Consider the following 23,589-nt stretch of genomic DNA (forward strand, 5'->3'; position numbering starts at 1 on the left):
AATTAATTTTCATTGTTTCATAATTTTAAATTGCATTTCTCAAAGTATGTTCTGTACTACCCTCCTCCCAGCTCTCCCAGCCATCAATTGCTTTGTGGTCTTTTCCTGGTACCAATTATGATAAAGTAGGAAGGACACCACACCGCCCCGGCCTCCTCATGTGCTAGGCACTGTGGGGAATCCCAAGAGGTCTAAGGCAAGGTTTCAGCAAACAATCTTAAGAGATAGTAGGGTGTGATGAGAAACCAATGTAAACAAAGGGAGGTAGAAGGGCACAGTTGGTATGCATAGAATCACCTGGAGAACTTGAGATACGGGTCCCATCCTTAGAGATTCTGATGGGAAGGTGGGGAAAGTGAGGGAGGTCTTGTTCTGATGCCTTACTTACCCCGTGGAGGCTCGCTATGTTACAGCCACTGTCCCGATGTGTTGGGGCAGCCATACTTAACTTCTCTACCTTTGAATTAAGCACTCAAATCCCATTTTAATGTAAACGGCACTCCCTAGTGAACACAGGGGTCTTTAGGAGGTTAAGAGAATATGGGGATGATGCCTTCAACACACACATAAACAGTTTAGTAAGAGGTGCGCTTACCCTCTGAAAAGCTGTCTAAGCGCACAAACCAAAAGCAAATTGGGACAGCAGTTTTTAATTATTATGCCTTTTATACAATTCTTTTAACCTTTACTTTCAGCTACGAAAATAACTCATGAAAATCTATTCTGAAAATGAGGAAACATGAGAAAAGCTTCCCCCTTCTCCAGTGCGATCGTGGCTATCGTCTGGTGTATATGCCTCCAGGACCTCTTCTGTGTTTCGGTACACACACAGCCCACGGGCGATATACCACAGCTCTCGCGTGTTTTCTTCAGTGTTCACGTGAGCGCCCAAGACAAGTAGCAACCGTCTCACAACTTGCTTTTCTTGCTTTACGTGGTCTCGTAAAGTCTCGTGGGTTTCAGCGCCTTTTCCAGGGCGGCGTGGAGCGCCGCGTAGGTTCTTCTGCCCCGCGAGGCCAAGGGGCCGAGTCGAAGGCTCGGAAGCCGGCGGCTGGTCGGAGACGGCGCGCGGCGATGACGCACGGCGGCGTGCGCCCAGACGGCGGCGGCCACGGCGCAGGGGAGGGGCGCAGGCTGCGGCAGCGTCAGGCGCGGCGCACACGTTGCGGCTTCTCCCGTTCGGGGGTGCGAGGTGGTCTGGGCAGCCGAGCGGGCGCGCTGACGGTAAAGCCGCAGACCCGCGGAGATGGCGACGCTGTGTCTGACAGTGAATTCCGGGGACCCTCCCTTGGGTAAGGGTCCAAGGCCGCGGCCTGTGTGGGTTGCGTCAGCCGGGAGGATGCCGGGCGGGGAAGGGCGCCGCGCCGCGGCTTTGCGCAGTGGCCGTCCCGGTCTGGGAGATTAGTGGGCCTGCCGCTGTCCCAGAGCTGTGCCCGGATAGGCCCCGCGCCCCTCGCTCCGGCCCGCGGCAGGTGGAGCTGCCCCTGGAGACGCTGTTCTGCGGCGTGGAGGGAGGCAGGCGTGCTGTGAGCCCGGCGGGGCGGCTGAGGGAGGCTCAGCTTAGGACCTTCTCCCTCAGAGGGCTGACGTCTAGCCAGCCGCGCCCTCCCTTTTGAGTTAGTTTCCCCTGGACATCGAGATCTGATTGTAAAAATAACATTTGGAACTTTAAAGTCCTTATTATCTTCGCTTCCCCTCTTTTAGCATTTTCCCTGGTCGTAGCTTTCTTCATCCTCTCAGAAAAGATCTTGAATCCAGTTTACTTCGCTTCACGTTTTACTGGGTTTAAAGGGCGCAAAGGCAGACGATCACAGTAGCTTTCAAAATTTCAACTGAGGTTGCGTTTGGTTTTAATTAAAGGCGGCAGGGTAATTGCTGGAACATCTAAGTGCACTGCGGACTGATTCGGCTGCTTTACTACACACCCCATGGGTCAGCGTAAATGTCGGATCGCTCACGTTGCTGATACGGCTTAGATTTCATTTGGAATTGCTTTTTCAGTGTGGCCACGGTTACTGTGGATAGATAGCGTAGAATTTACGCTTTAAAAAAAATTATTAGTTTGGGAAATTACACAAAAGAATTTAAGTTGTTTAGTGATATCTATTTTGTTAATATGTATCTCTAGGATAGATCTACTTTTCTAATTCTGGAGAAGCCCAGACTTTTAGATAAAATTAGCCACAGAGGGCTGACAAAATCATTCATTATATTATCAGTTTTGGTGGTGGTCTGAATGTACGGAGACAAAAACCACAATTTAATACCCATTTAAAATATTTTTAAAATGCCAGTGTTTTTGCGTACTGATAATTATGGGTTAACCTTAACTCAAATCAGTGAAGTCTAAAAGAAATGGGTTTGATGTGGGCTGGAATGCAGTAGGCAACGTTGTCTCATGGTTAAGGGCAAAGGCTTTTGTTTCCTGGAATCCTCAGTCCAATCCTGCTGCCACTTACTAGTTATGGAATCTTGACATCTTCCTTGTGTGGCTTCCTCCAGTTTCCTTTGAAATTTCCAGTGAAATTTAGAAAGTCACCCTGGGGGCGAGAGACCTCGTTCCTTAGTGATTATAGAACTGAGAACCACATTTTTTGTCAATACTCTGGAATAAGGCCTTAAAGATATTTGTTGTCAATTTAAACTGTGAACCAATTATAAGATAAATATTTGTTTTTTTCCTTCCTTTTTTAATTCTTCCCACTATTTAAAATAAATTTTTAAATAATAAAATTAGGTAAAACATTTAGAAAAACAGATTGCATTGCTAGGATTTCCCTGTTTTATATGCACTCAGCATGTGAAGTACTTTTTTTATGTTAAAATAATTTCAAACTTAAAAAAAGGATAAGAATGGAACAAAGTACTTTTTTCTTCCTATACCACTGGAGAGTACTGTACCACTGTACTACAGATGATGATACTTCAGCAGTTCCAGAATCCTCCATTGTGCATCTCTGTCAAGCAAGGTGTCTTCACGTGACCTTACAGGACGATCAGAATCAGAAGGTAGACTTGTGTAAAATTCTTCAGTCTAATGCACAAAGCCCATTCATATTCCAATACTTGATTGTTCCAGCTGGACCCCCCACAGTGCAAGGATCAAAATTTAGCATCATTCTTTGCACCTAGTTGTCATGTCTCCCAGTTTCTTTCAATCCGGAATTTTTTTTAGTCTTTCCTTGGCTTTCATAGCTTTGGTTTCTCAAGGTGACAGCCCACTTACTGGAAGAATGTCCCCTGATCAGATTGTGTGAAGTTTCCTTGTGGGTAGATTCGGGCCGTATATCTTTGGCAAAAGTAGCACAGAATTGATTTCTTGTTCATTGCAGCCCATTAACTGGTGCACAGATTTAATTTTTCCCATTACTGATGATCTAACTTTGATTACTTGAGAGACTCTATGCCAGCTTTCCCCACTGCAGTTAACAAGCACTTTGTGGGGAGATTCTTTGGGACCATGTAAACCTTCACCCACTGGTTTCAGCATCCATAGATGGTGCCTAGTTATTTGTTACTAAGATGTTAGCAAATGTAACCTTCCAATTCTGTTGTCTCTTGTATGCATATTAGTTGGCATTTTTCTGTGAGATCCTTTTCTGTCCCATTAAAAAAATTACCGCAAAATGTACTCAATATGTTCTAATCTGTATTATTTCATTTTTTCTGGACTGGATATTGGATAATAGTATTTTTAAAATTAAGGTATCATTGATATACAATGATATACAACCTTATATTGATATCATTGATATACAACCTTAATGAAGGTTTCGCATGAGCAACATTATAGATACAACATTCACCTGTATTGTCAAGTCTCCCCCCACATACCCCATTGCAGTGACTATCCATCAGCATACTAAGGTGCTATAGAGTCATTCATTACTTGTCCTTTACGTGCTGTACTGTCTTTCCCATGACCTGCTAGTATTATGTGTGCTAATTATAATGTCCCTTAATACCCTTCTCCCTCCCTCCCCACCCACCTCCCCAGCCCTTCCCTTTGGTAATGGCTAGTCCCTTTTTGGAGTCTGAGTCTGCTGCTGTTTTGTACCTTCTGTTTTGCTTTGTTGTTATACTCTACAAAGGAGTGAAATCATTTGGTACTTGTCTTTCTCGGCCTGGCTTATTTCACGTAATACCCTCTAGCTCCATCCATGCTGTTGCAAATGGTAGGATTTGTTTTCCTTCTTATGGCTTGTCGCGACCCTTCAGGGACCGAAGCGACACGCCCAAGGTCTTGATTCTTCTCTAGGCTTTATTGTCTAATCTCTCGTGGCGGTTACAGCAGTTGTCGGGCAGCTCCTCTCCCTCCCGGCGGGCTCCCTTATATTCAGTCACCCAACCAATCCGGGACAGTATCATGCGTGACCTTTAAGCGGATAGGTGTCACGCGCCACTCTAAGCGGGCAGCACGAGCAATGCACGGGTACGGAAGTCTGCTGGGCCAATCCCCAACAGGGAAGAGGGGAAAGGGTGGTGAGCAGGAAGCAGGCGCCATCTTTAGGGCGTTGTCCAGCTAGAGTGGGGCTCAGCCTCGGCTGTAGGCCAGGCCCCCACATGGCTGAATAATATTCCATTGTGTATATGTACCACATATTTATCCATTCATCTATAGGTTGCTTCCATTTCTTGGCTATTGTAAATAGTGCTGCGATAAACATAGGATCCATATGTCTTTTTCAAATTGGACTGCTGCATTCTTAGGGTAGATTCCTAGAAGTGGGATTCCTGGGTTAAATGGTATTTCTATTTTGAGCTTTTTGAGGAATTCCATACTGCTTTCCACAATGGTTGAACTAATTTACATTCCCACCAGCAGTGTAGGGGGGTTCCCCTTTCTCCACAACCTTGCCAACATTTGTTGTTGTTTGTCTTTTGGATGGTGGCGATCCTTACTTGTATGAGGTGATACCTCATTGTGGTTTTAATTTGCATTTCTCTGATGACTAGCGATGTGGAGCACCTTTTCATGTGTCTGTTGGCCATCTGAATTTCTTCTTTGGAGAACTGTCTGTTCTGCTCCTCTGTCCATTTTTTAATTGGATTATCTGCTTTTGTTTGTTGAGGTGCGTGAGCTCTTTATATATTTTGGATGTGAGCCCTTTGTCGGATCTGTCATTTGTGAATATATTCTCCCACACTGTAGGATGCGTTTTTGTTTTATTGATGGTGTCCCTTGCTGTACAGAAGCCTCTCAGCTTGATATAGTCCCACTTGTTCATTTTTGCTTTTGTTTTCCTTGCCCGGGGAGATATGTTCGTGAAGAAGTCGCTCATGTTTATGTCCAAGAGATTTTTGCCTATGTTGTCTTCTAAAAGTTTTATGGTTTCATGACTTACATTCAAGTCTTTGATCCATTTTGAGTTTACTTTCGTGTATGGGGTTAAGCAATAATCCAGTTTCATTCTCTTGCATGTAGCTGTCCAGTTTTGCCTATACCAGCTGTTGAAGAGGCCGTGAATTACCCATTGTATATCCATTGCTCCTTTATCATATGTTAATTGACCATATATTGTTGGATTCATATCAATGCTGTCTAGTCTGTTCCATTGGTCTATGGGTCTGTTCTTGTGCCAGCACCAAATTGTCTTGATTACTGTGGCTTTGTAGTAGAATGTAAGTTTTCTAAGCATGCTCACATAACGTAATGAATCGAGAAGTAGCCCTATGAGATAATCACTGTTTTTTTTCTTTTTATTTGGTGAGGTAAAGGGATTATCCCCAAAGTCACAAAGATACTAAACAGCAGGAACGATTTGGAATTCAAGTCTTCTCTAGAGTTTACAGCTTGTGGTGTTTCTCAGTGTACAAAGGGGCATTTTACAGGCACATTAAGAGGATGCACCAACTGTGGAAGCCTCCATATTTGAAGCTTGGTTATCATATACTTAGTATTATAGTTTTGGTTCAATTTAGACTGTAAAGACTATGTCTTTCTTTTAAAAAGGTCATCACCAAGGCAGAAATGATTGAATACTATTATGTAAGTGGCTGCTATATTCTCCGTCCCTGGGCGTACTCCATTTGGGAATCCATCAAGGACTTCTTTGATTCTGAGATCAAGAAACTTGGTGTTGAAAACTGCTATTTCCCCATGTTTGTGTCTCAAGGTGCATTGGAGAAAGAGAAGACTCATGTTGCTGACTTTGCCCCTGAGGTAAGTTAGCTTGCTTTATTTATTTTTGCAGTTTTTCTCTCAAAAACTCAAAAGTATACTTCAAGTTCACACTTGATAGTAATTTAAAAGCAAGTCATAACAACCAATTTCAAGAAATGTAAAACCATTAAAATTGCATTTCTACCTCCAGGGCAAGTTAGTCTGTTACATTAAATAATTAACTGGCTTTTACTTTCCGCTAAGTAGGGACAGTAAGTATCTTATCTTTTCTCACAGTGAACAGCAACAATTATTTTAACTTGCTTTAATTGATAGGATAAAAATTGAAGGTTTGCATTTGTGCTGCTGCTCAAAATGCTGTTAAAAAAATGTATGAAAAATGATTTTATCTTCTAGGTTGCTTGGGTTACAAGATCAGGCAAAACAGAATTGGCAGAACCAATTGCCGTTCATCTTACCAGTAAAACAAGTGAGTGTGGAGTGTAGGAGAAAGCTCATTGAAACAGAGACCGCCGCTAGAGTTGAGTCTCAACTTTTATTTGTGATATTTATAATCCTTGTTGATGATGTAAGGTTTAATGAATGTTGGTAACGATGAATGTAAACTTAAGTTGTATGGAATTTTATTTGCTGTACAATATCCATTGCAGAGCTCTTTATCATTAGGGTAAAGATAGATTTCTTTTTAAATACTTGCATCATTTTTTATTTCATGCTAATAATTTTTCTGACTATTCCAAGGAGTTTTATTCCTGGAATAATTTTTATTCTTGGTATTGATTATAAAATTGCAGACACTAATGTTTTATGCCATATTTACCTATAAATTTTTTAGTCATTTTTAATAATACAGTTACATTCATATAGGGTTTTATAGGTTACTGAGTGATCTCATTTATATCTTGTATTATTCTTACAACAGTGTAGTGAGGAAAGTAGAGGCAGGTGTTGTTGTCTCCATTCTGCAGGTAAAAAGTGGTCTCTGTAAGGTTAAGTGATTTTCCTGAAATTACACTTAGTAAATGGAACTGCCACTTGGGAATTTTGAGCCTTTGGGCTTGTCAGTGTCTTTTACAGTGATTATTCGTCTTTAGAGTTACAGAGTGTTTGTTCTTTATTTGCTACTTCTAGTGATACGCTTGTGTAATATAATGATGCATCATTGAAGTGATGATACCAGCATTTTTTTCACATGCCAGATTGGTAGAGTTTCTTTTACTAATTATAGTTAATCATGAGTAGGCCATGACAAGACAGGCGCCGTCACTCAAAAGAGCAGTTCATGGCAAGAGCTCTCATAATGTGGGTAGATGGCATTAGATAGAGTTAACCTGAATTCTGGTTCCAAAGGGTAGCTGTGCTGGATTCAGTAAGTTATTTAACTTTTCTAAGCTCAGCTTCCACATTTTTGATACTTGAGGTTATGGTGTTTTACTTTGTGCATTGAATGTGAGAATTGAACAGGATAATGAATGCAAAGAACTTAATGTAGAACATGGTTTATACATATTTACTATAAGATTTTCACTTAGAGTTTTGAAGAGCAGCTGAAAAACAGTCAAATTAAATGTTAACGTAAATCTCATTGTAGAGGACATAAAATTTGGCCAAGTTTAGATAGATTTACTTCCTTGAGTAATTCATTTTATGAAATACATAATAACACCATTCACTTACCATTGTAAGTATTGGAACACATTTACACAAAAATGTTTTGATTCCCATTAATTATGTTGCTGATTTAACTCTTACCATCTTTCAAGGAGAAATAAAGCCTTCAGTGATTAATTCTGCCTGTATTTTCCTGTGTCATTTCAGTGATGTACCCTGCATATGCAAAATGGGTGCAGTCACATAGAGACCTGCCCATCAGGCTGAATCAGTGGTGCAATGTGGTGGTAGGTACATACCCCTTCATATGTTATTTCATAATTCTTCTTACTCTCATAAAAAAGAACATTTTGTTTTTCCTTATTTTTATAGTGAGAGAATTGGGAGTATGGAAGCATTTTTGAAGTATTTTGAATCACAATTATAATTTCTGGATAACTTAGCACATAAAGTTGTCAATAAAAACAGAAAGGCTCTTTGTAACGACCAGTTGTATTCTTGCTTCTTCCAGCGTTGGGAGTTCAAGCATCCTCAGCCTTTCCTTCGTACTCGTGAATTCCTTTGGCAGGAAGGGCACAGTGCATTTGCTACGTTTGAGGAAGCAGCTGCAGAGGTATATAAAAAATTGTTACTCCTAGTAATTATGCTCTTTGTCTAGGCTGTGCTCCCCCTGTCAGTAGTAAATAATGTGGTGCTATTTACATAGTAATCATTCAGTAAGGAACTCTAGCTTGAAGTTTATCTGCTCGCAAAATAACATAAAAAGATAATTTCCTAGCATAAATTATTTTGTTTAAAGTTTATGTCTCACCTATTAAAAGAAAAAACTAGTTAATTCAAATGTAATTCCTCAATGAAATTTTATTAGAAAATGTGCTGTTTTAGATTTTTAGATGGAAATGTTTTTGCACTTTACCATATAGAAGAAATTATAATCCCACAGGTGAAATACATTATTCATCAGATTTTCACCCTTTCTCCTGTATATATTTCCTGAACATATATTTTCTCTTACATTCTAAGTTTATGTACATTTAAAAAAGTTATTCAATTTCACACTGTGTTGTTGAATGTTTGTCTTAATACATTCACACTGGCTGTTTCAGTGTTTCCATAAAAAAGGTTTTTATTGTTTGAGGTGCTTTTCCACCACAACTAGTTTTAAATAGTACAATTTTATAACTCTATGACAACTAAATATACCATCAATTTGAACACTTTTACATTTAAAAGTTGTTATAGGTCTTGCAGATACTTGATTTATATGCTCAGGTATATGAAGAGCTCCTGGCAATTCCTGTTGTAAAAGGAAGAAAGACTGAAAAGGAGAAATTTGCAGGAGGAGAATATACAACCAGTGTAGAAGCGTTTATATCTGCTAGTGGAAGAGCTATCCAGGTATCAGCGTGTTGCATAGGATTCATAGGTGACTGCAAACATAAGTCTGTGGGAAGATCCAACAAATTCCAGCTCTCATTAGAGAGGTACACTTAAAAAAACAGTATTTATGTGCTTCCTAAACCATACTGTAATTTCAGGCAAATGTGTCTTGTTCCTATAAATCTCCAGGGTCAATTAAGTCAGGGCCTGTATCGTGAATTACCAAAGCATGAATTCCTTTTTAACCTTTGTAGTTAAAATTACCCCAGTGAAAAGGGCTGCTCACAGCAGTACACTTCTACAGTATTTGACGAATACAAGTCTATTGTATCACTTGTTCTTTAAAAACTTTCTAATGTAAAAAATCAGGGAAGATAAAGCAGGTCTAACACCACTCTCAGGGTTGGATCTTACAGTAATTATTTTTAAAGGTATACTAAGTTATTAAAATTAAGTTCATATTTCTTTATTTTAGGGAGGAACATCACATCATTTAGGGCAGAATTTTTCTAAAATGTTTAAAATCATTTATGAAGATCCAAAGATACCAGGAGAGAAGCAGTTTGCCTATCAGAACTCCTGGGGTCTGACAACTCGAACCATTGGTGTCATGACCATGGTTCACAGGGACAACATGGGCTTAGTGTTACCACCCCATGTGGCCTGTGGGCAAGTGAGGACAATATTTCTGTTTATCATTCCTTCTGTGAAATAGAAGTCATATATATCAATGTATACCATATGGTATACTAAATATACCATAAATTTGAACCCGTTTACATTTAAAATTTGGTATCATTCCTTTTGTGAAATGCAAGGTGTATTTACGAAAGGAAATTTGAAAGCGTGATTTTCTGAGTATTATTTAGGTAGATTTTGCTGATATAGAAACAACAAAGTACAGTCTAGACCTTAGTATTGTATAACTGTCATTTGTGTTACTGCTGTTAGTACTCTTTCAATTTTTTTAAGCTACTTTGTGTTAAACATTTTGGGAAATCAAATTTTGATTTATAGTAAGTTAAATGAAATGTAGGTCAAGGGGAAATACATTTAGCATTGTCAGGCATGCCGCTTGTTGCTCGACATTTTATGTAGATTAGAAATCACACAAGGTGATTTGTGTAAAGATTTATAGTCACTAATATAGGTTTTGTCTCCTGGATGTTATATATTGGCATGACTTTTTTCCAATCTTCGTATAAATTTGTGGTATTGTGCTGGGTTCTAGGTGGTGGTTATCCCTTGTGACATTACAAGTGCACTTTCTGAAGAGGACAGAGATGCTCTGTTTGCAAACTGGAGTGATTATTGAAGGCGGTTACTCAGCGTTACTTTCAAGTTAGAGTTGATTTGCGAGATAACTATTCACCAGGTTGGAAGTTTAATCACTGGGAGCTCAATGTAAATTCTTCAGCGCATCTTTTATTCTCACACTTGTATTTGGAATGTATATTTTCTTTACTCTATATGCTTTTTCATTTTCTCTATTTTGATAGTAGTGAGTTCTTTTCTTCTTAGTTAAACTAGGTGATGAGATAGACACAGATCAAGACCTTGTAATAGTAATATTTAAATTTAGTTTATGTATATATTTTTATGTATTTGCTAAACTTAAAATTGTTTTTTGCGGGAGCTCATTTTTATTATGTTAGAATACAAGTGATCTTTAAGACCTTGTTATGATTAGTAAACCTCATGGTTGTTATACCGAAATATTTATACCAGAAATTCATACAATAAATAAGTTATTTCAACAGTAAATCCATCAGAATAACAGTGTATGAATCACCTATTTTCAATGTTACAGCTAATCTGTAAAACAACAAATTAATTTCATACTTTATTTTTCACGCTGCATTGTTTCACAGTAATTTGTTGGCTTTTGTACATTCAAAGCTAGTTTAAATTCTGGTTTAATGTCTTCAATCTTCAATGCAACTTTCATTTATTGCACATTGTCATTGATCTATATTGTTAATCCATTTTTCAGACTTCTGTCCCTTTTTTCTTATGTGGAAACAGGGGATCTTATTAGGTCTAGCAATTTAAAGTCAAGAATTTATAAACTCACATTTAGGAAATAGATGAGGAGATGTAGTAAGATTGCATCTCAAACCTTTCAGATACGGAAGCCCAGCAATATTAGGATTATTCAATATTAATACATGTAGGGTTCCTAAAGTTGCTAATATATCCCTTTATTTGTCTTAAATGGCCCCCTAAGGTAACTTTTCTGTCCTGAAAAATAGTAATTTTGTTGATATTGCTTCCCTTTTATGTAATAACTTTTCTTTACACTCTCTCCTACCTTTAATGACTTTAAAGATGAGTATTTTCTCTGTGTAATTTCCCTTTAATGGCAGTCTTTTTTGCTTACTTAGAAATAGCGGTTCTGTGATTCCACTAGGAGCTTGTCTAAAGCCATTTGTACTTGTCTGAGGTACCAAGTGTGGAAGGAGAAACTTAACTCCTTGCTACTTGCTGGACTGAAAGGGGAAAAATGTCCATACTCGCTTCTGTATCCCTCCTCTTCCCCTTCCTCTTGTACCCCGCTTCTCCTCCTGGGACTGATTTGACTTTGTCTCTGTCCCTCATCTTTTCAGTACCCTGGGGAACCCATACTGTGTGGGGGAGATATCTTAGTGTGAGTTGGCTCTGCTGCTATTCCCTTGTCTGCAGTTCTCAGGCAAGAAAACAAAACACCTAAGTTCTAAACTTGATGCCTAAAATTAAAGACTGCTAAGAAAGAGTCCAGTACTGGTAAAAAGTACTGATTACTTTTGAGTGCCATTTTATTTCCATTTAATCCAAGAATTCCTGAGGATAGAGAACATTTTGGGAGATGTAGGTCTAGATTCATTTGAGAGTGATTAATTTTTTGAAGTGTGCGAGTGTGTGTGTATGTGTGTGTGTGTAATGGTCCTATGTATCATGAGACTTACTCAGATTAATAAGGACTTACATAGTTTGGTTGCCAGATTGGAGCCTAACATCTCCCATAACTCTTCTTTAATCCTCTATCTGTATTGTAAAAGTAGGGGAAAATAATAGGAGTGAATTAACTACTTTTCTTTTTACTATGTTGGTTGTGTGTTTAAAAACAATAGAAAACAGTCCTTTATAAGTAAATTCATAACTACTTAGAAAAAACTACCAACAAAATGTAGGCTTTCTCCATGATATGGCCTCAGACTATCTTTCAGTATCTCCCTTTCAAATATATATATATATATATATATCCTTTTCCCCCTTCTCAGTTACTCTTTTTCTACCTCTGTGTCTTATATACTTTTTTTTGTCTTGTACTACTTTTTATACTTGTGTTGTAAAAATTTTTTATCATGAATCAATCATGTATTTATAATAAAGCAAGTGTAGTGCAAAAAAGTGATTTTTTCTACCCGAACCATTTGAAAATAAGATGCTCTCCTGATGCCCACATTCTACAAATGTATTCTTACATATAATCACAATATAGTGAACAAAATCAGGATGCTAACACTGACATGACACTGCCATCTACTTCTAAAACAAGTTCAGGTTTTGTGAGTCGTTCCACTAGTGTCTTTCATAGCAGAAGGATCTAGTTCAGAGTTGTGTTGCATATAGTTACCATGTCTCTTTAGTCTTAGTCTGGAATAGTTCCACAGTTCTTGGATTACGATGATCTCAACAGAGCACATTTCTTCTTAGTTTTAATTAATATTTTTATAGACCCATGGTTTCTGATATTATTGAGTGGCTTATGTAATCTGTTACTATCATCGTTTTGATGCTCAAAGTGTCTTCAGTATGACTGGTAGGATCTCTTTGTGTTTTTTGAGCACTTCCTTGTTTTTGGCATGACTTACCTTGTGCTTTCCCTGCCCCAGCCCTGGAATCAGCCATATCTCTAAGAAGCCCCGGTTCATTTCAGTGGAGAAGGGTATTAGTGCTGCATGTGCTCACTGCTTTTGAGATTCCATGGCTTCCAAGCCTTCCCAGTAGATGGTGCTGTGGAGTACCTTTGATTCCAATCAAACACCAAAGGACTGACTCATAGTTTTCTCCTATTCTGTATTTTAACTCCCTTCTCTGACTCCAGTCTGACTCTCTTCTCTAGCTCCAGTTATCCTTAATATATTTATTTCTTTGATCAGACCCCATGTATACAACTAACCTCTCACTGCCATTCCACCCACTCCACTGGGTGATGCCCTCCTCGTGCTACGTAGGCTCTGTCGCCCCATGCCAGGCCCTTCTCGTGCAGAGACGCCCTCTCACCTGACCGGCTTTGACACCCTGCTCTGGGCTGCTGCAGCTCGCTCTCTGCCAGTACACGATACAGGCCTGTTGGATTTAGTTGTCATGTCTTTTTAGTTTCCTATAATCAGTAGTGGTTCCTCAGCCTTTGTCATTCACAATATTGATGTTTTTGTCATTATAGGTCAGTTATTTTATACAGTATTCTTCAGTTTTGATGAGTTTACTCATTATTTGCTCTCTACATAACTTTTATCTTTTCCAGCTGAGGATAGACTCCCTCTTGTGATTTTCTGTATTGATTTTCATTATTTGTGTGCCTGCCTTATTTACCCTACAAAACATGAAGTTCCTTGAGGACAGAATCTCTTTCTCTTATTCATCTTTTAAATTTCATTGTACTTAATACTGTTTTTGACACATGCGTGTATTGGATGAATAAAGGAAAACAATAAAATAGTGTAATATCTAGCATTCAGTAGTTTGTTCCATAGTGTTCAGTTATTTTATAAGTAAGTCTTCTCTAGGAGGTAAATTTCTTTTCTAGAGGAACATTTAAAAATTTTCTTGTGCTTTTGATTTGGGGGATTGCCAATCAGCTAAACTGTATGCAGGGCTCCTAGGAACTCAAATTCAAAAACCCCAATTAATTTTAGAGAATCATTCACTAAAAAAAAAGTTAAAAACCTACTGTTCCTCACTAAGTTCTGGGCCCAAAAATTAGGTCTAAAAATTAGTCTCTCTAATCCTTAATCCCACCATGGAATTACATACATTCACAAGGATTGAACATTCACAAGCCTTAACCTTGCAGACAGTCCTTAGGGTTCTTTGTGAGAGCCAGTGGCTGCAAGGGACTGGTTCTCACAGTGCAGTCCTATAATGAGCATCCCTTGCAAACTTGTTAGAAGTAAAAAACCTCAGACTTGCTGTCATAAGAAACTCAGTGGGTGGAGCCCCGCAACCTGTGCTTTAACAAGCCCTTCAGTGATTCTGACACATACTAGAGTATCCAGAGTGAGGGCTTTCCAGCCCCAAAGCATACCATCGTGCCGTGAGTGAGTCACGGGTGTGCCAAGGTCCTTACCAGCGCCTTGAGATGGCTTTAGTTTCAAGAAGGCTTCTCTTTTTTTATCCCCGTGTGCCATACAGGTAGAGTTTTTTATGTTGTGCTCTTGTGTGAGAAAAGGTAGGAACACTGATCAAAACAACTACCATTTCTTCTTTAAACACTTTCTTAGCTTAGAACAACTTGTGCAGTACATTTTTTTCTGAGGTTTACACTTTCTTATTGGAATAGGTTTCTGCAGTATGTCAGGAATATTCCGTGCTTTTTGTTGTTGTTTGCTTATGGCATTTTTGTGTGTTTTTTATGATGTATAGTAGCTAAAACCATGAAATAAGTCTCCATATTCAATTGGAGACATGCACGTATTGTTTTAACTGCCTTTTTTGTTTTCCAGGGAGTTCCAGTTAGACTTGAAGTTGGGCCACGTGATATGAAGAGCTCTCAGTTCGTAGCTGTCAGACGAGATACTGGAGAAAAGCTGACAGTTGCTGAAAATGAGGGTGAGACTAAACTTCAAGCTATTTTGGAAGACATCCATGTTAACCTTTTTACAAGGTTAGTTCTTTAGAACTGTTATGTCTCATTTTGAAATTTTACTCTGCCTTTGTGTTCTACACTGAAGAGTTACTTGCTTACCCCAACTGGAAGTAATCGCCCCTCTGAACTCGCATGGGTCTGCATTCACCTTTCTTTTCATGCTTTGACTTGTATTACGATTATTTTCCTAACTGCTGTCTGTTCCTTGTTAGGTTTGTAGTGATGGACTGTCCCATGGACTAATCTGGTTTAACTCTAGATCCAGGCTTTTAGGCCATACAAAATTTGAGGGATTGAGGCATTGATTCTTACATACGGAAAACACATTAGCAGTACAAGGGAAGCTTTCAAACATAACAGCATCTGGTCTGTTCCCCAGAAATGTTTATTTAATTGGTCTAGAGTGGGCCTGGCAACTGGAGCATTAAAGCTCTGTAGGTGATCATGATGTGTAGCCAAGGCTAAGCACTGCTGACTGGGATTGTGGGTGAGGGTAGAGGGGAGCCTCGGGGCTGCCCTGACCTATGGAGAGAGGCCTTTTAGAATCGCACATCTCAAGGCAGAGGCACTAGAAGATTGGTAGCATATGTGTGGCACCTTATTTACTTCCTGCCCACTTGAAGCAAAGAGGGAGGCCCACCACTGCTGGGGATAGAAGCTCAGTTTGGGAGACGGTTGTTTGTACATCTTATTTGTTTGTTTATCTTCTTATACCCTGTGCCTTACCTCATCAGGCCTCCATAAATCTTTTATTTAAGGAGTGACCTAATTTTAGCCTTGGCTTTGGTGCTTGCTTACATGTTTTTAAGCAAGTGATTTTTCTTCTTTTGGCTTGCTTGCCCTAAAATGGGAATGATAAGTCTCTTGAGGGGTTACTTCAAAGATATAATTGACCTCCAAATGAGTGATCCTTTTGAAGTTCATCAGACTCAGAACAGGTAATTTTGTCAGAGATGAAAGATTATACAGTTGCCTGCCTGATCGCTGCCGTTCAGCTGGTACATTTAGTGCAGTGGTTCTTTTCCGGGGATTCTCTCCAGAGTCACCTGGAGCTTTGGCCACAGAAACACCTGGGCCTCACACCTGACATTCTGATTCATTAGCCTTCACATAGGCTCTGGTGATCTGTTGTGTTGATATGTTCTTTATATGATTCACATGCACATGCCTGGTTGGAAAACCACAGCTTTAATGGCTAAAAAGTATCTTTTTTTTGTTAACATTTTTATTCAGTGAATTTCCCAATATAAGGCCTAAGCCTGAGTAGTGGCATATTTCTTTTCTGGGTTTCATTAACTGTAACTTAGTCATATGGGCTCATCTCATGACAAGAAAGTTGGAAGAAGGGGAAAGATTTGGTGACAGCTAGCTGTTGCTGGCACAGAGTTCACATGCTCTTAGCCCTGAGATTTGGAAAATGTGTCTTCTCTTCCTTGGTCACCACCCATGAGTTGTCTTCATATAATATGTGACTTTGAATGTGGAAGAGAATTTTCCTTTCTAAAACTTGAGGTTCTTACCGAATGACGTGGTATGTAAAGATAGCTTGAACAATGTGTATTTATGTGTTTTTCTTTCTCAAACCAGTTTCATGCTTTTATGTTTGATTCTTAGAACAATCCTTTATGGTAATTAGGCTTGCTTGAGTATTTTTCCAGTTTTGCAGAAGGGAAAACTAAGACCAGGGAGGTTTTAAAAAAACCCAGATCCTCATAAGTAGTAAGTGGTATTGTCAGGAATAGAGTGTTGGTCAATAGAGTTTTTTAATGGCAATAACAAAATTATTACCAGTTGAGTGCTTGGCAATTTCTCCATTCATTTAATGTTGACAATAATGCAGTAATAATCAGTTAACAAATTTTTGTGAATGTCTCCAATAGTGACAAAGATGAGATTCAAAATGAGTTCTCGTTTCTAGGTTATTGTCCTATGAACTTTGCGATATTAGTAAGAAAAAGTATGTATTCTTTTCTAATTATTTTTTGATAGGGCTTCAAAAGTATATATTCTTTTCTAATTATTTTTTGATAGGGCTTCTGAAGACCTTAAGACTCCCATGGTTGTGGCTAATACAATGTGGAAGATTTTCAGAAGGTTCTAGATTCTGGAAAGGTAGGAGACTTCTGAAAAGCTTTGAATATAAAAATAATTCAGTATATGTTATTTTAAGACTCAACTTATACATGGTATTAATCTCTTTTTCAAGGCAGTCACACAACAGGATTATTTACTTAGCATTATATACTCTTTTCCACTGGCTTTCCTTAAGCATTACAACATTATATCATTTTGGATAATACTGTGAACTGATTACATAAAAGCTTTTTCTCATGCTTGATGTGCTGGCTAAACAACATTCTATATGACCCTAATGTTTTCATTATTGAACATTTTAATTTCATTTTTTCAGCTTAGTGTAAATTCCTAAGGTGAGCATTGTTTCAGCTTTAGAAATGTAATGTGCAGATTTCTAAAATGAGGATAAAAGAGTTTCTTTCAGTTCTCTGACCATACTTGCCAGACCTTAGTTGACTGAATAAAAAGGGGAAAAGTATTGTTCACATCTAACCTTGTTTTTCAGTAAGTACTCTGGATCCTTAGAACTGCATAGGTCTTTCTGATTGAATAGTTAATAGTTCTTTAAGATTTTTTCAGCTTTATATGTTCTGTGTATGTACATGTTCCTAGCCAAAACTTAATTTTCAGGAAGAAGTACTGATGTGCAAAATCACTAATTAATAGAGTGAATCACTTATGAACTTTAGTATTCTGGTATACATATTTTACAACCAGTGCTATGTCCCCAGGTTATAAATGAGAAAACCATAGGCCAGAGTCTAAATGAATTACCTACCCCAAGCTATACAGAAGCAGACATGATACTAGAATTTAGATCTCTCTTCTGACAAAGTTTAAAGCACTTGCCTTTGTATCTTTCTTTCTTTTCTTCTTTTTAAAATTCATGCTGGGAGTATAACATACGTTTTAATACTATGGTCATAACCTCTTAATGTGTCTCTTACTGCATTATCTGGGAAAATATTAATCTCTCTGGCTCTTTATGTTATTAATCTGTATGTTATCTCGAAACAGATCATTTTACAATCCCCTTCAGATCTATAATTCAATATTTAGCCTTCTCTTCTTGGTTGATTGTCTTGATAATCTTCCACCTTTCTGGTTTCTATCATTGGTCACTTGAGCCAAACTACATACTTCTAATAGAGGGCTAGAGAATGAATAGCCATCTGGTGAAGTGTATATTTTTCCTTTCACTGTAATTTATTTATGATTATTTTTTTTTATTCTGTTAATTTTTGAGTTTAGAAATTCCCTTTATTTTAGAGATATGGAATTCACTTTTGCAATGCAGTCTATTAAAGACGTTTCATAAGAGTTAACCAATAGAGGTCACTATCAGTTAATCCATTGCTTTCAAAGAAATGAATCTCAATGGATGTTAGTGGAATAGTGTCTTTTATTGTGACATTAGGTAAGCTACTGGGAAGACTTCAACATCTAGTCTAAAGCAGAATATAGTGTTTTAATTTTATGGCCAGAGAACACATAAAGATCAAAGCAGATTTTGTTGCTTGTGTTCAGGAGTCAGTTCCATCCCCCATCTCACTGTCATGTTGGTCAATTTCAGTGTGTTGACTGACTAACATTGGTGAGGCTATTGTAAATAAAATTATATTTACTAGGAGAGGAGGAGAAAGGGATCTTTGGAACCTGAATGTAGGTAAAAGATTGATTTCTCTGTTCTTCTCTGTTGGTATAAATGAAATTTTTTTAAATATCTGATTTATAGGACTTAATTTTAGTAAATTTATCTAAGGCAACAATATTAATTAAATGAAAATAAATGTTTTTTTATATGTAACATAGATATTTCACAGTTGATATATATTACTAATCTGTTGATCACCTCACTTTGAAGTAGACATGCCATGAAAAATTTAGGAGTCACAACTGGGAGAAATCTTCATTCTTGTCTGGTCTGACATTCGTATTTTACAACAGAAAACATAGGGCTAGAGATGTTCGAAGAGGCAGTGAATTTCAGAATCAAGATAAAATCCCAGGTCTCCTCATTCTTCCCATTGTTTTATATGGATTGTGAAAGAAAATTTGAGAGGTGTTTTTTTCTGATACAAAGTGATTTGGCTTTTAAAAATACCTTTGGACATTAAAAGTCATTCACTTACCTATAACATGTTAAAATAGTGTGGCATAAATGAGGTTTACCTGATTGTCAATTATTATTGTAAATAAAGCTTAAAAATGTGTTCACTATTTGTTGTCTCCCCTCTAGCGTCCTGATAACCAGGTAGCTAGGTACAGTGGCTGGAGTCCAGGTTTGAAATGAGGGAGGGAAGTCCAACTGGAGTTTGGACCCGGGTCTGTCCATCCTGTGTTCCTTCCTTTCAGGCGCTCTGTTGTAGCCAGTTTAGTTGGACATTTAAGTGTATTGCAAACATGTCCTCATGTTTTATGATTTGTGGGTTTTGGATGTGGGAAGACATTCTCTCCTATTTCTTGCACCTCTAAGTAAAAGTCCCCAGCTGATTTCAAGGTTACCATGGTCTGATACAGGTTGGGAGATCTAGCCATTTTGTTTGTATGTTTAATAGAGAACTCAGGTGTTCCTTTTATAGTAAAGAAGGAATTATAAAGACTGAACATTTTTCCTTATTAGATTGCTCAGATTCCATTCTGTGGGGAAATTGACTGTGAAGACTGGATCAAGAAGACCACTGCCAGGTAAGTATAAATAACAGATAAAACTTGTGAGGTATGGCAATGAAAAAGAATAGTAATATACAGCATAAATGAATGGAATTATTTTACTTTTTTATTGTTTATTTTGGTATCATTAATCTACAATTACATGAGCAACATTATATTTGCTAGACTCCACCCATCATCGAGTCCCCAGAACATTCCCCATTACAGTCACTGTCCATCAGCATAGTAAGATGCTATAGAATCACTACTCATTTTCTCTGTGTTATATAGCCTGCCCTGTGCCCCACCCCCACATTATGCCTGCTAGTAGTAATGCCCCTTTTTTTTTCCCCTTGTCCCTCCCTTCCCACCCATCCTCCCCAGTCCCTTGCCCTTTGGTAACTGTTAGTCCATTCTTAGTTCTGTGAGTCTGCTGCTGGTTTGTTCCTTCAGTTTTTTTCTTTGTTCTTATGCTCCACAGATGAGTGATGAAATCATTTGATACTTGTCTCTTTCCGCCTGGCTTATCTCACTGAGCCTAATACCCTCTAGCTCCATCCAGGGATCAAGATCTTGAACCTGGTGCTCCATCCATAGGAGCTAAAAGCCTTTGCATCCCCTTCAAACCGCTCTGTGAGCTGCAGCCTGGAGCCAGATGCATCTGTGCAAGAACCCTGCCAAGTACTATACCTTGTTTGGTCGAAGTTACTAAGGGATAAAACAAAACCCCTATGTCCAACCCTATTCAGTGTTTAAAAAATCGATACCAGTATCTTCCCAGACATAGACAATTTTATGATTTTTAAAAAATAAAAGTTCTAAAAGGAGATGACATGAAACAAATACATATTCTTATATCTAAATTAACAGTGGAAAAAAGACTTTTCTGTAAGCAACCCCAGTAATAAATATCAAGAACTAATACTAATACTGTTTTATGTATTTGTCTCTAAACTTATGTACTACAAGGAAATTTTTAATGAAGAGATGAAGATAACTGAAATGTAGTAACTATTTTGATCTAAATATCCCTCATGTTCAGACTTTGAGTCACCAATTATCTCATTTTTTTTATACTAAAGTACTTTATTTCCTTAACTTGTACTGAATCTAAAATTGCCCTGAATCTTCCTGTTGAAAAACAAGATCACAAATGGACCAAAGGAAAAAAAAAAAAACACCCTCTTTCCCTTGAGCTTCTCTCTCCCTCTCATTATGACTAGTCACTGTGGGATCTTCAGAAGACAAGTCATCATTTCTGAAAGATTGGTCGGACCTCCTCTCTTCTACTTCCTGTTTTGTACTTTTCCTCACCCTCCTGCCCCCACCCCACCAATTGTCACTGAGATCACAAATGCCACTTCACACCAAAGCTCACTTCTAAGTTTCTCATTTTACCACGTTACAGTGCTTCATTTTTGCTGCTATAGAAATTTTCTTTTTACTGAAATTACTCCTATGAGTTGCCCTCCTACCTCTCTTGCTTTTTTTCTTACTTTTGTGTCTTTCGCTGGCTTTCTTCCTTGGCCTGCTGCTTAGGCATTAAGGGAACTAAAGTTCCATAGTTGGCCATTTCCTGCTACCTAATCAGCCTCATCTAATCCCGTGGTGTCAGGGAACATTAGTGTGATGACAGTGCCAGTGCTTCCGTCTCTCAGTCTGTGCTCTAGACCTCTATTCCAGTTGCATACTGAATTCTCTTGAGGGTTCCAGCATTTCAGGTCATCCTATCCCAAAACCTTACCTCACTTGCCACTCCCAAATCTCCTATGGTATTTCCTGCCCGGAAGAGTATCATTACCAATATGCCCCGTAACCTAAACCAGAGGAGACCTGAGAGTCATCTAGGCATCCACTCCAACAACACCATCTTCCATACTCATTTGGCCAGCAGAACATACTGCCATTAGCTCTTGTCCCTTGGTTCTCCCCTTTCACAGACCTCAAGATTGCGTTCATGCCCATTACCTCTCATGTTCATCACTACAATGGCTACAGCTTCATCTCCAGGCTAGGCTCCCCATTTCCACACATCTTTTTTCCTAAAGTACTATTTATTAAGGTATTTTTATCCGCCTTAAAATCCTTTTGTAGCTCACTGTCACTATCAGGATGAAATTTAAACCCTTTAGCCTAGTCTGGTTCAGCCTAACTGTCCAGTCTCCTCTTCAGCCAATTAGGCAGAGTCCTTTGCAACCTAACCATTTGGAGTTTCCTGTAAGTAACATGCTGTTTTCCATCTCTGTCTCTGTGCATTTGTCTGGAATGCCTTTAACTCCTCATTTCTAGTCTACTTTGTAAATCTCTTTACTTCAGGGCCCTGTTCCAATATGCTTTTTCACTTGATAGTGATAAATACACAAATAAAGGGAAAAGCATTCACAAAGAACTTTAATGTTGAGCTGGGCTTTGAAGGATGAATAGAATTTTAATACACAGAACAGGAGTGACATTCCAGGCAGAGGGAACAGTATATGCCAAGCCATGAAAGTATATGCTATGTGTGAGAACTCAGCAGAACTCTTTTGTCACATACAAGCAAATAGAGCATGCTTTTAAGGTGGATGTTTTGAGTATGTGTAACCATATGTAATAAAAAAAATTAGTGTATAATCGTTTATGTACTCAAAACATCCTTCCTGAAAGCATGCTATAATAAGTTATAGCTTAATATGAATATCTGAGACAAATTTTTTACTCAGAATCATAATTTAATGATCTGTTGTAAATTACAGTAAATTATGGTATAATACTGATCTTTACTGCCATTCAGAATTTTTTTTCTTATTTTTCTACCCTTAGTAGCTGTGTAAACTGCCTATTTCTTTCATTTTCAAGTGGTGAGAAGTCTAATACCTAATTCATAAGGTTACTGTACCTCATATAAAGTACTTAGAACAGCCAAAGTAATCTTGAGAAAGAACAAAGGTGGGAGGATTGTGCTCCCTGATCTCGACCTATACTACAGAGCTGCAGTAATCAAAACAGTATGGTTCAGGCATAAGAGCAAATACATAAATCAGTGGAACAGATGAGAGCCCAGAAATTCACCCACATCTATATGGTTGGTTAATATATGACAAAGGGGGCAATAATGTACAGTGGGAAAAAGTCTCTTCAATAAATGGTGTTGGGAAAACTGGACAGCTACATGCAAAAGAATAAAACTGGATTGCTGCTCTTATACCATACACAAAAATAAAGTCAAAGTGGATTAAAGACCAAAATATAAAACCTAAAACTGTAAAACTTCTAGAGAAAGGCAAGTATACTCTTGAACAAAGGCGTTAGTAATTTTTTTTTTGGACCTGTCTCTCCAGGCAAAAGAAACAAAAGCAAAAATAAGCAAGTGGGACTACATCAAACTATAAATTTTCTGTACAGCAAAGGAAACCCTCAACAAAACAAAAAAAGGTAATCTATTGTGTGGGAGAATATATTTGCAAATGATAGATGCAATACGGGGCTAATTTCCAAAATGTATAAAGAACTATACAACTCAACATGAAAAAACAGTCTTATTTAAAAATGAACAGAAGATCTGAATAGACATTTTCCCAAAGGAGACATGTGGAAAGATGCTCTCAACATCACTAATCATCAGGGAAATGCAAATCAAAACCACAATGAGGTATCACCTCACACCAGGCAGAATGGCTACTATGTGAGATAAATAACACATGTTGGCGAGGATGTGGGGAAAGCGGAATGTCTGTGCCCTGCTGCTGGGAATGTAAAGTGGTCTAGCCATTATGGAAAGCAATATGGGGATTTCTCAAAAAACTAAGAAATAGTATATGACCCACCAGTTCCACTTAAAACAGAATCACTAATTCGAAGATATGCATTCCTGTGTTCATCGCAGCATAATTTGTAATAGTCGAAATACAGAAGC

The 23,589-nt window shown here is 38.2% G+C and overlaps 1 protein-coding gene across 1 annotated transcript; it reads left to right on the top strand.

Annotated features, from left to right (window-relative positions):
• Positions 1–729: 729 nt before the first annotated feature.
• LOC140846272 (bifunctional glutamate/proline--tRNA ligase-like) lies at positions 730–22,360 on the top strand. The gene is given in 16 exon segments (XM_073222044.1): positions 730–1,292; positions 2,892–3,009; positions 5,954–6,163; positions 6,521–6,593; positions 7,943–8,022; positions 8,247–8,348; positions 9,008–9,133; positions 9,591–9,788; positions 10,347–10,446; positions 10,449–10,519; positions 14,824–14,984; positions 16,998–17,043; positions 17,046–17,078; positions 19,666–19,730; positions 20,257–20,357; positions 20,360–22,360. Coding segments are annotated over 16 exon segments (2,094 nt in total). The 3' UTR covers positions 20,407–22,360.
• The last annotated feature ends 1,229 nt before the right edge of the window (positions 22,361–23,589 follow it).

The sequence above is a fragment of the Manis javanica genome, chromosome 14 (assembly GCF_040802235.1).
Source record: "Manis javanica isolate MJ-LG chromosome 14, MJ_LKY, whole genome shotgun sequence".
In the NCBI taxonomy this organism is placed as follows: Eukaryota; Metazoa; Chordata; class Mammalia; order Pholidota; family Manidae; genus Manis; species Manis javanica.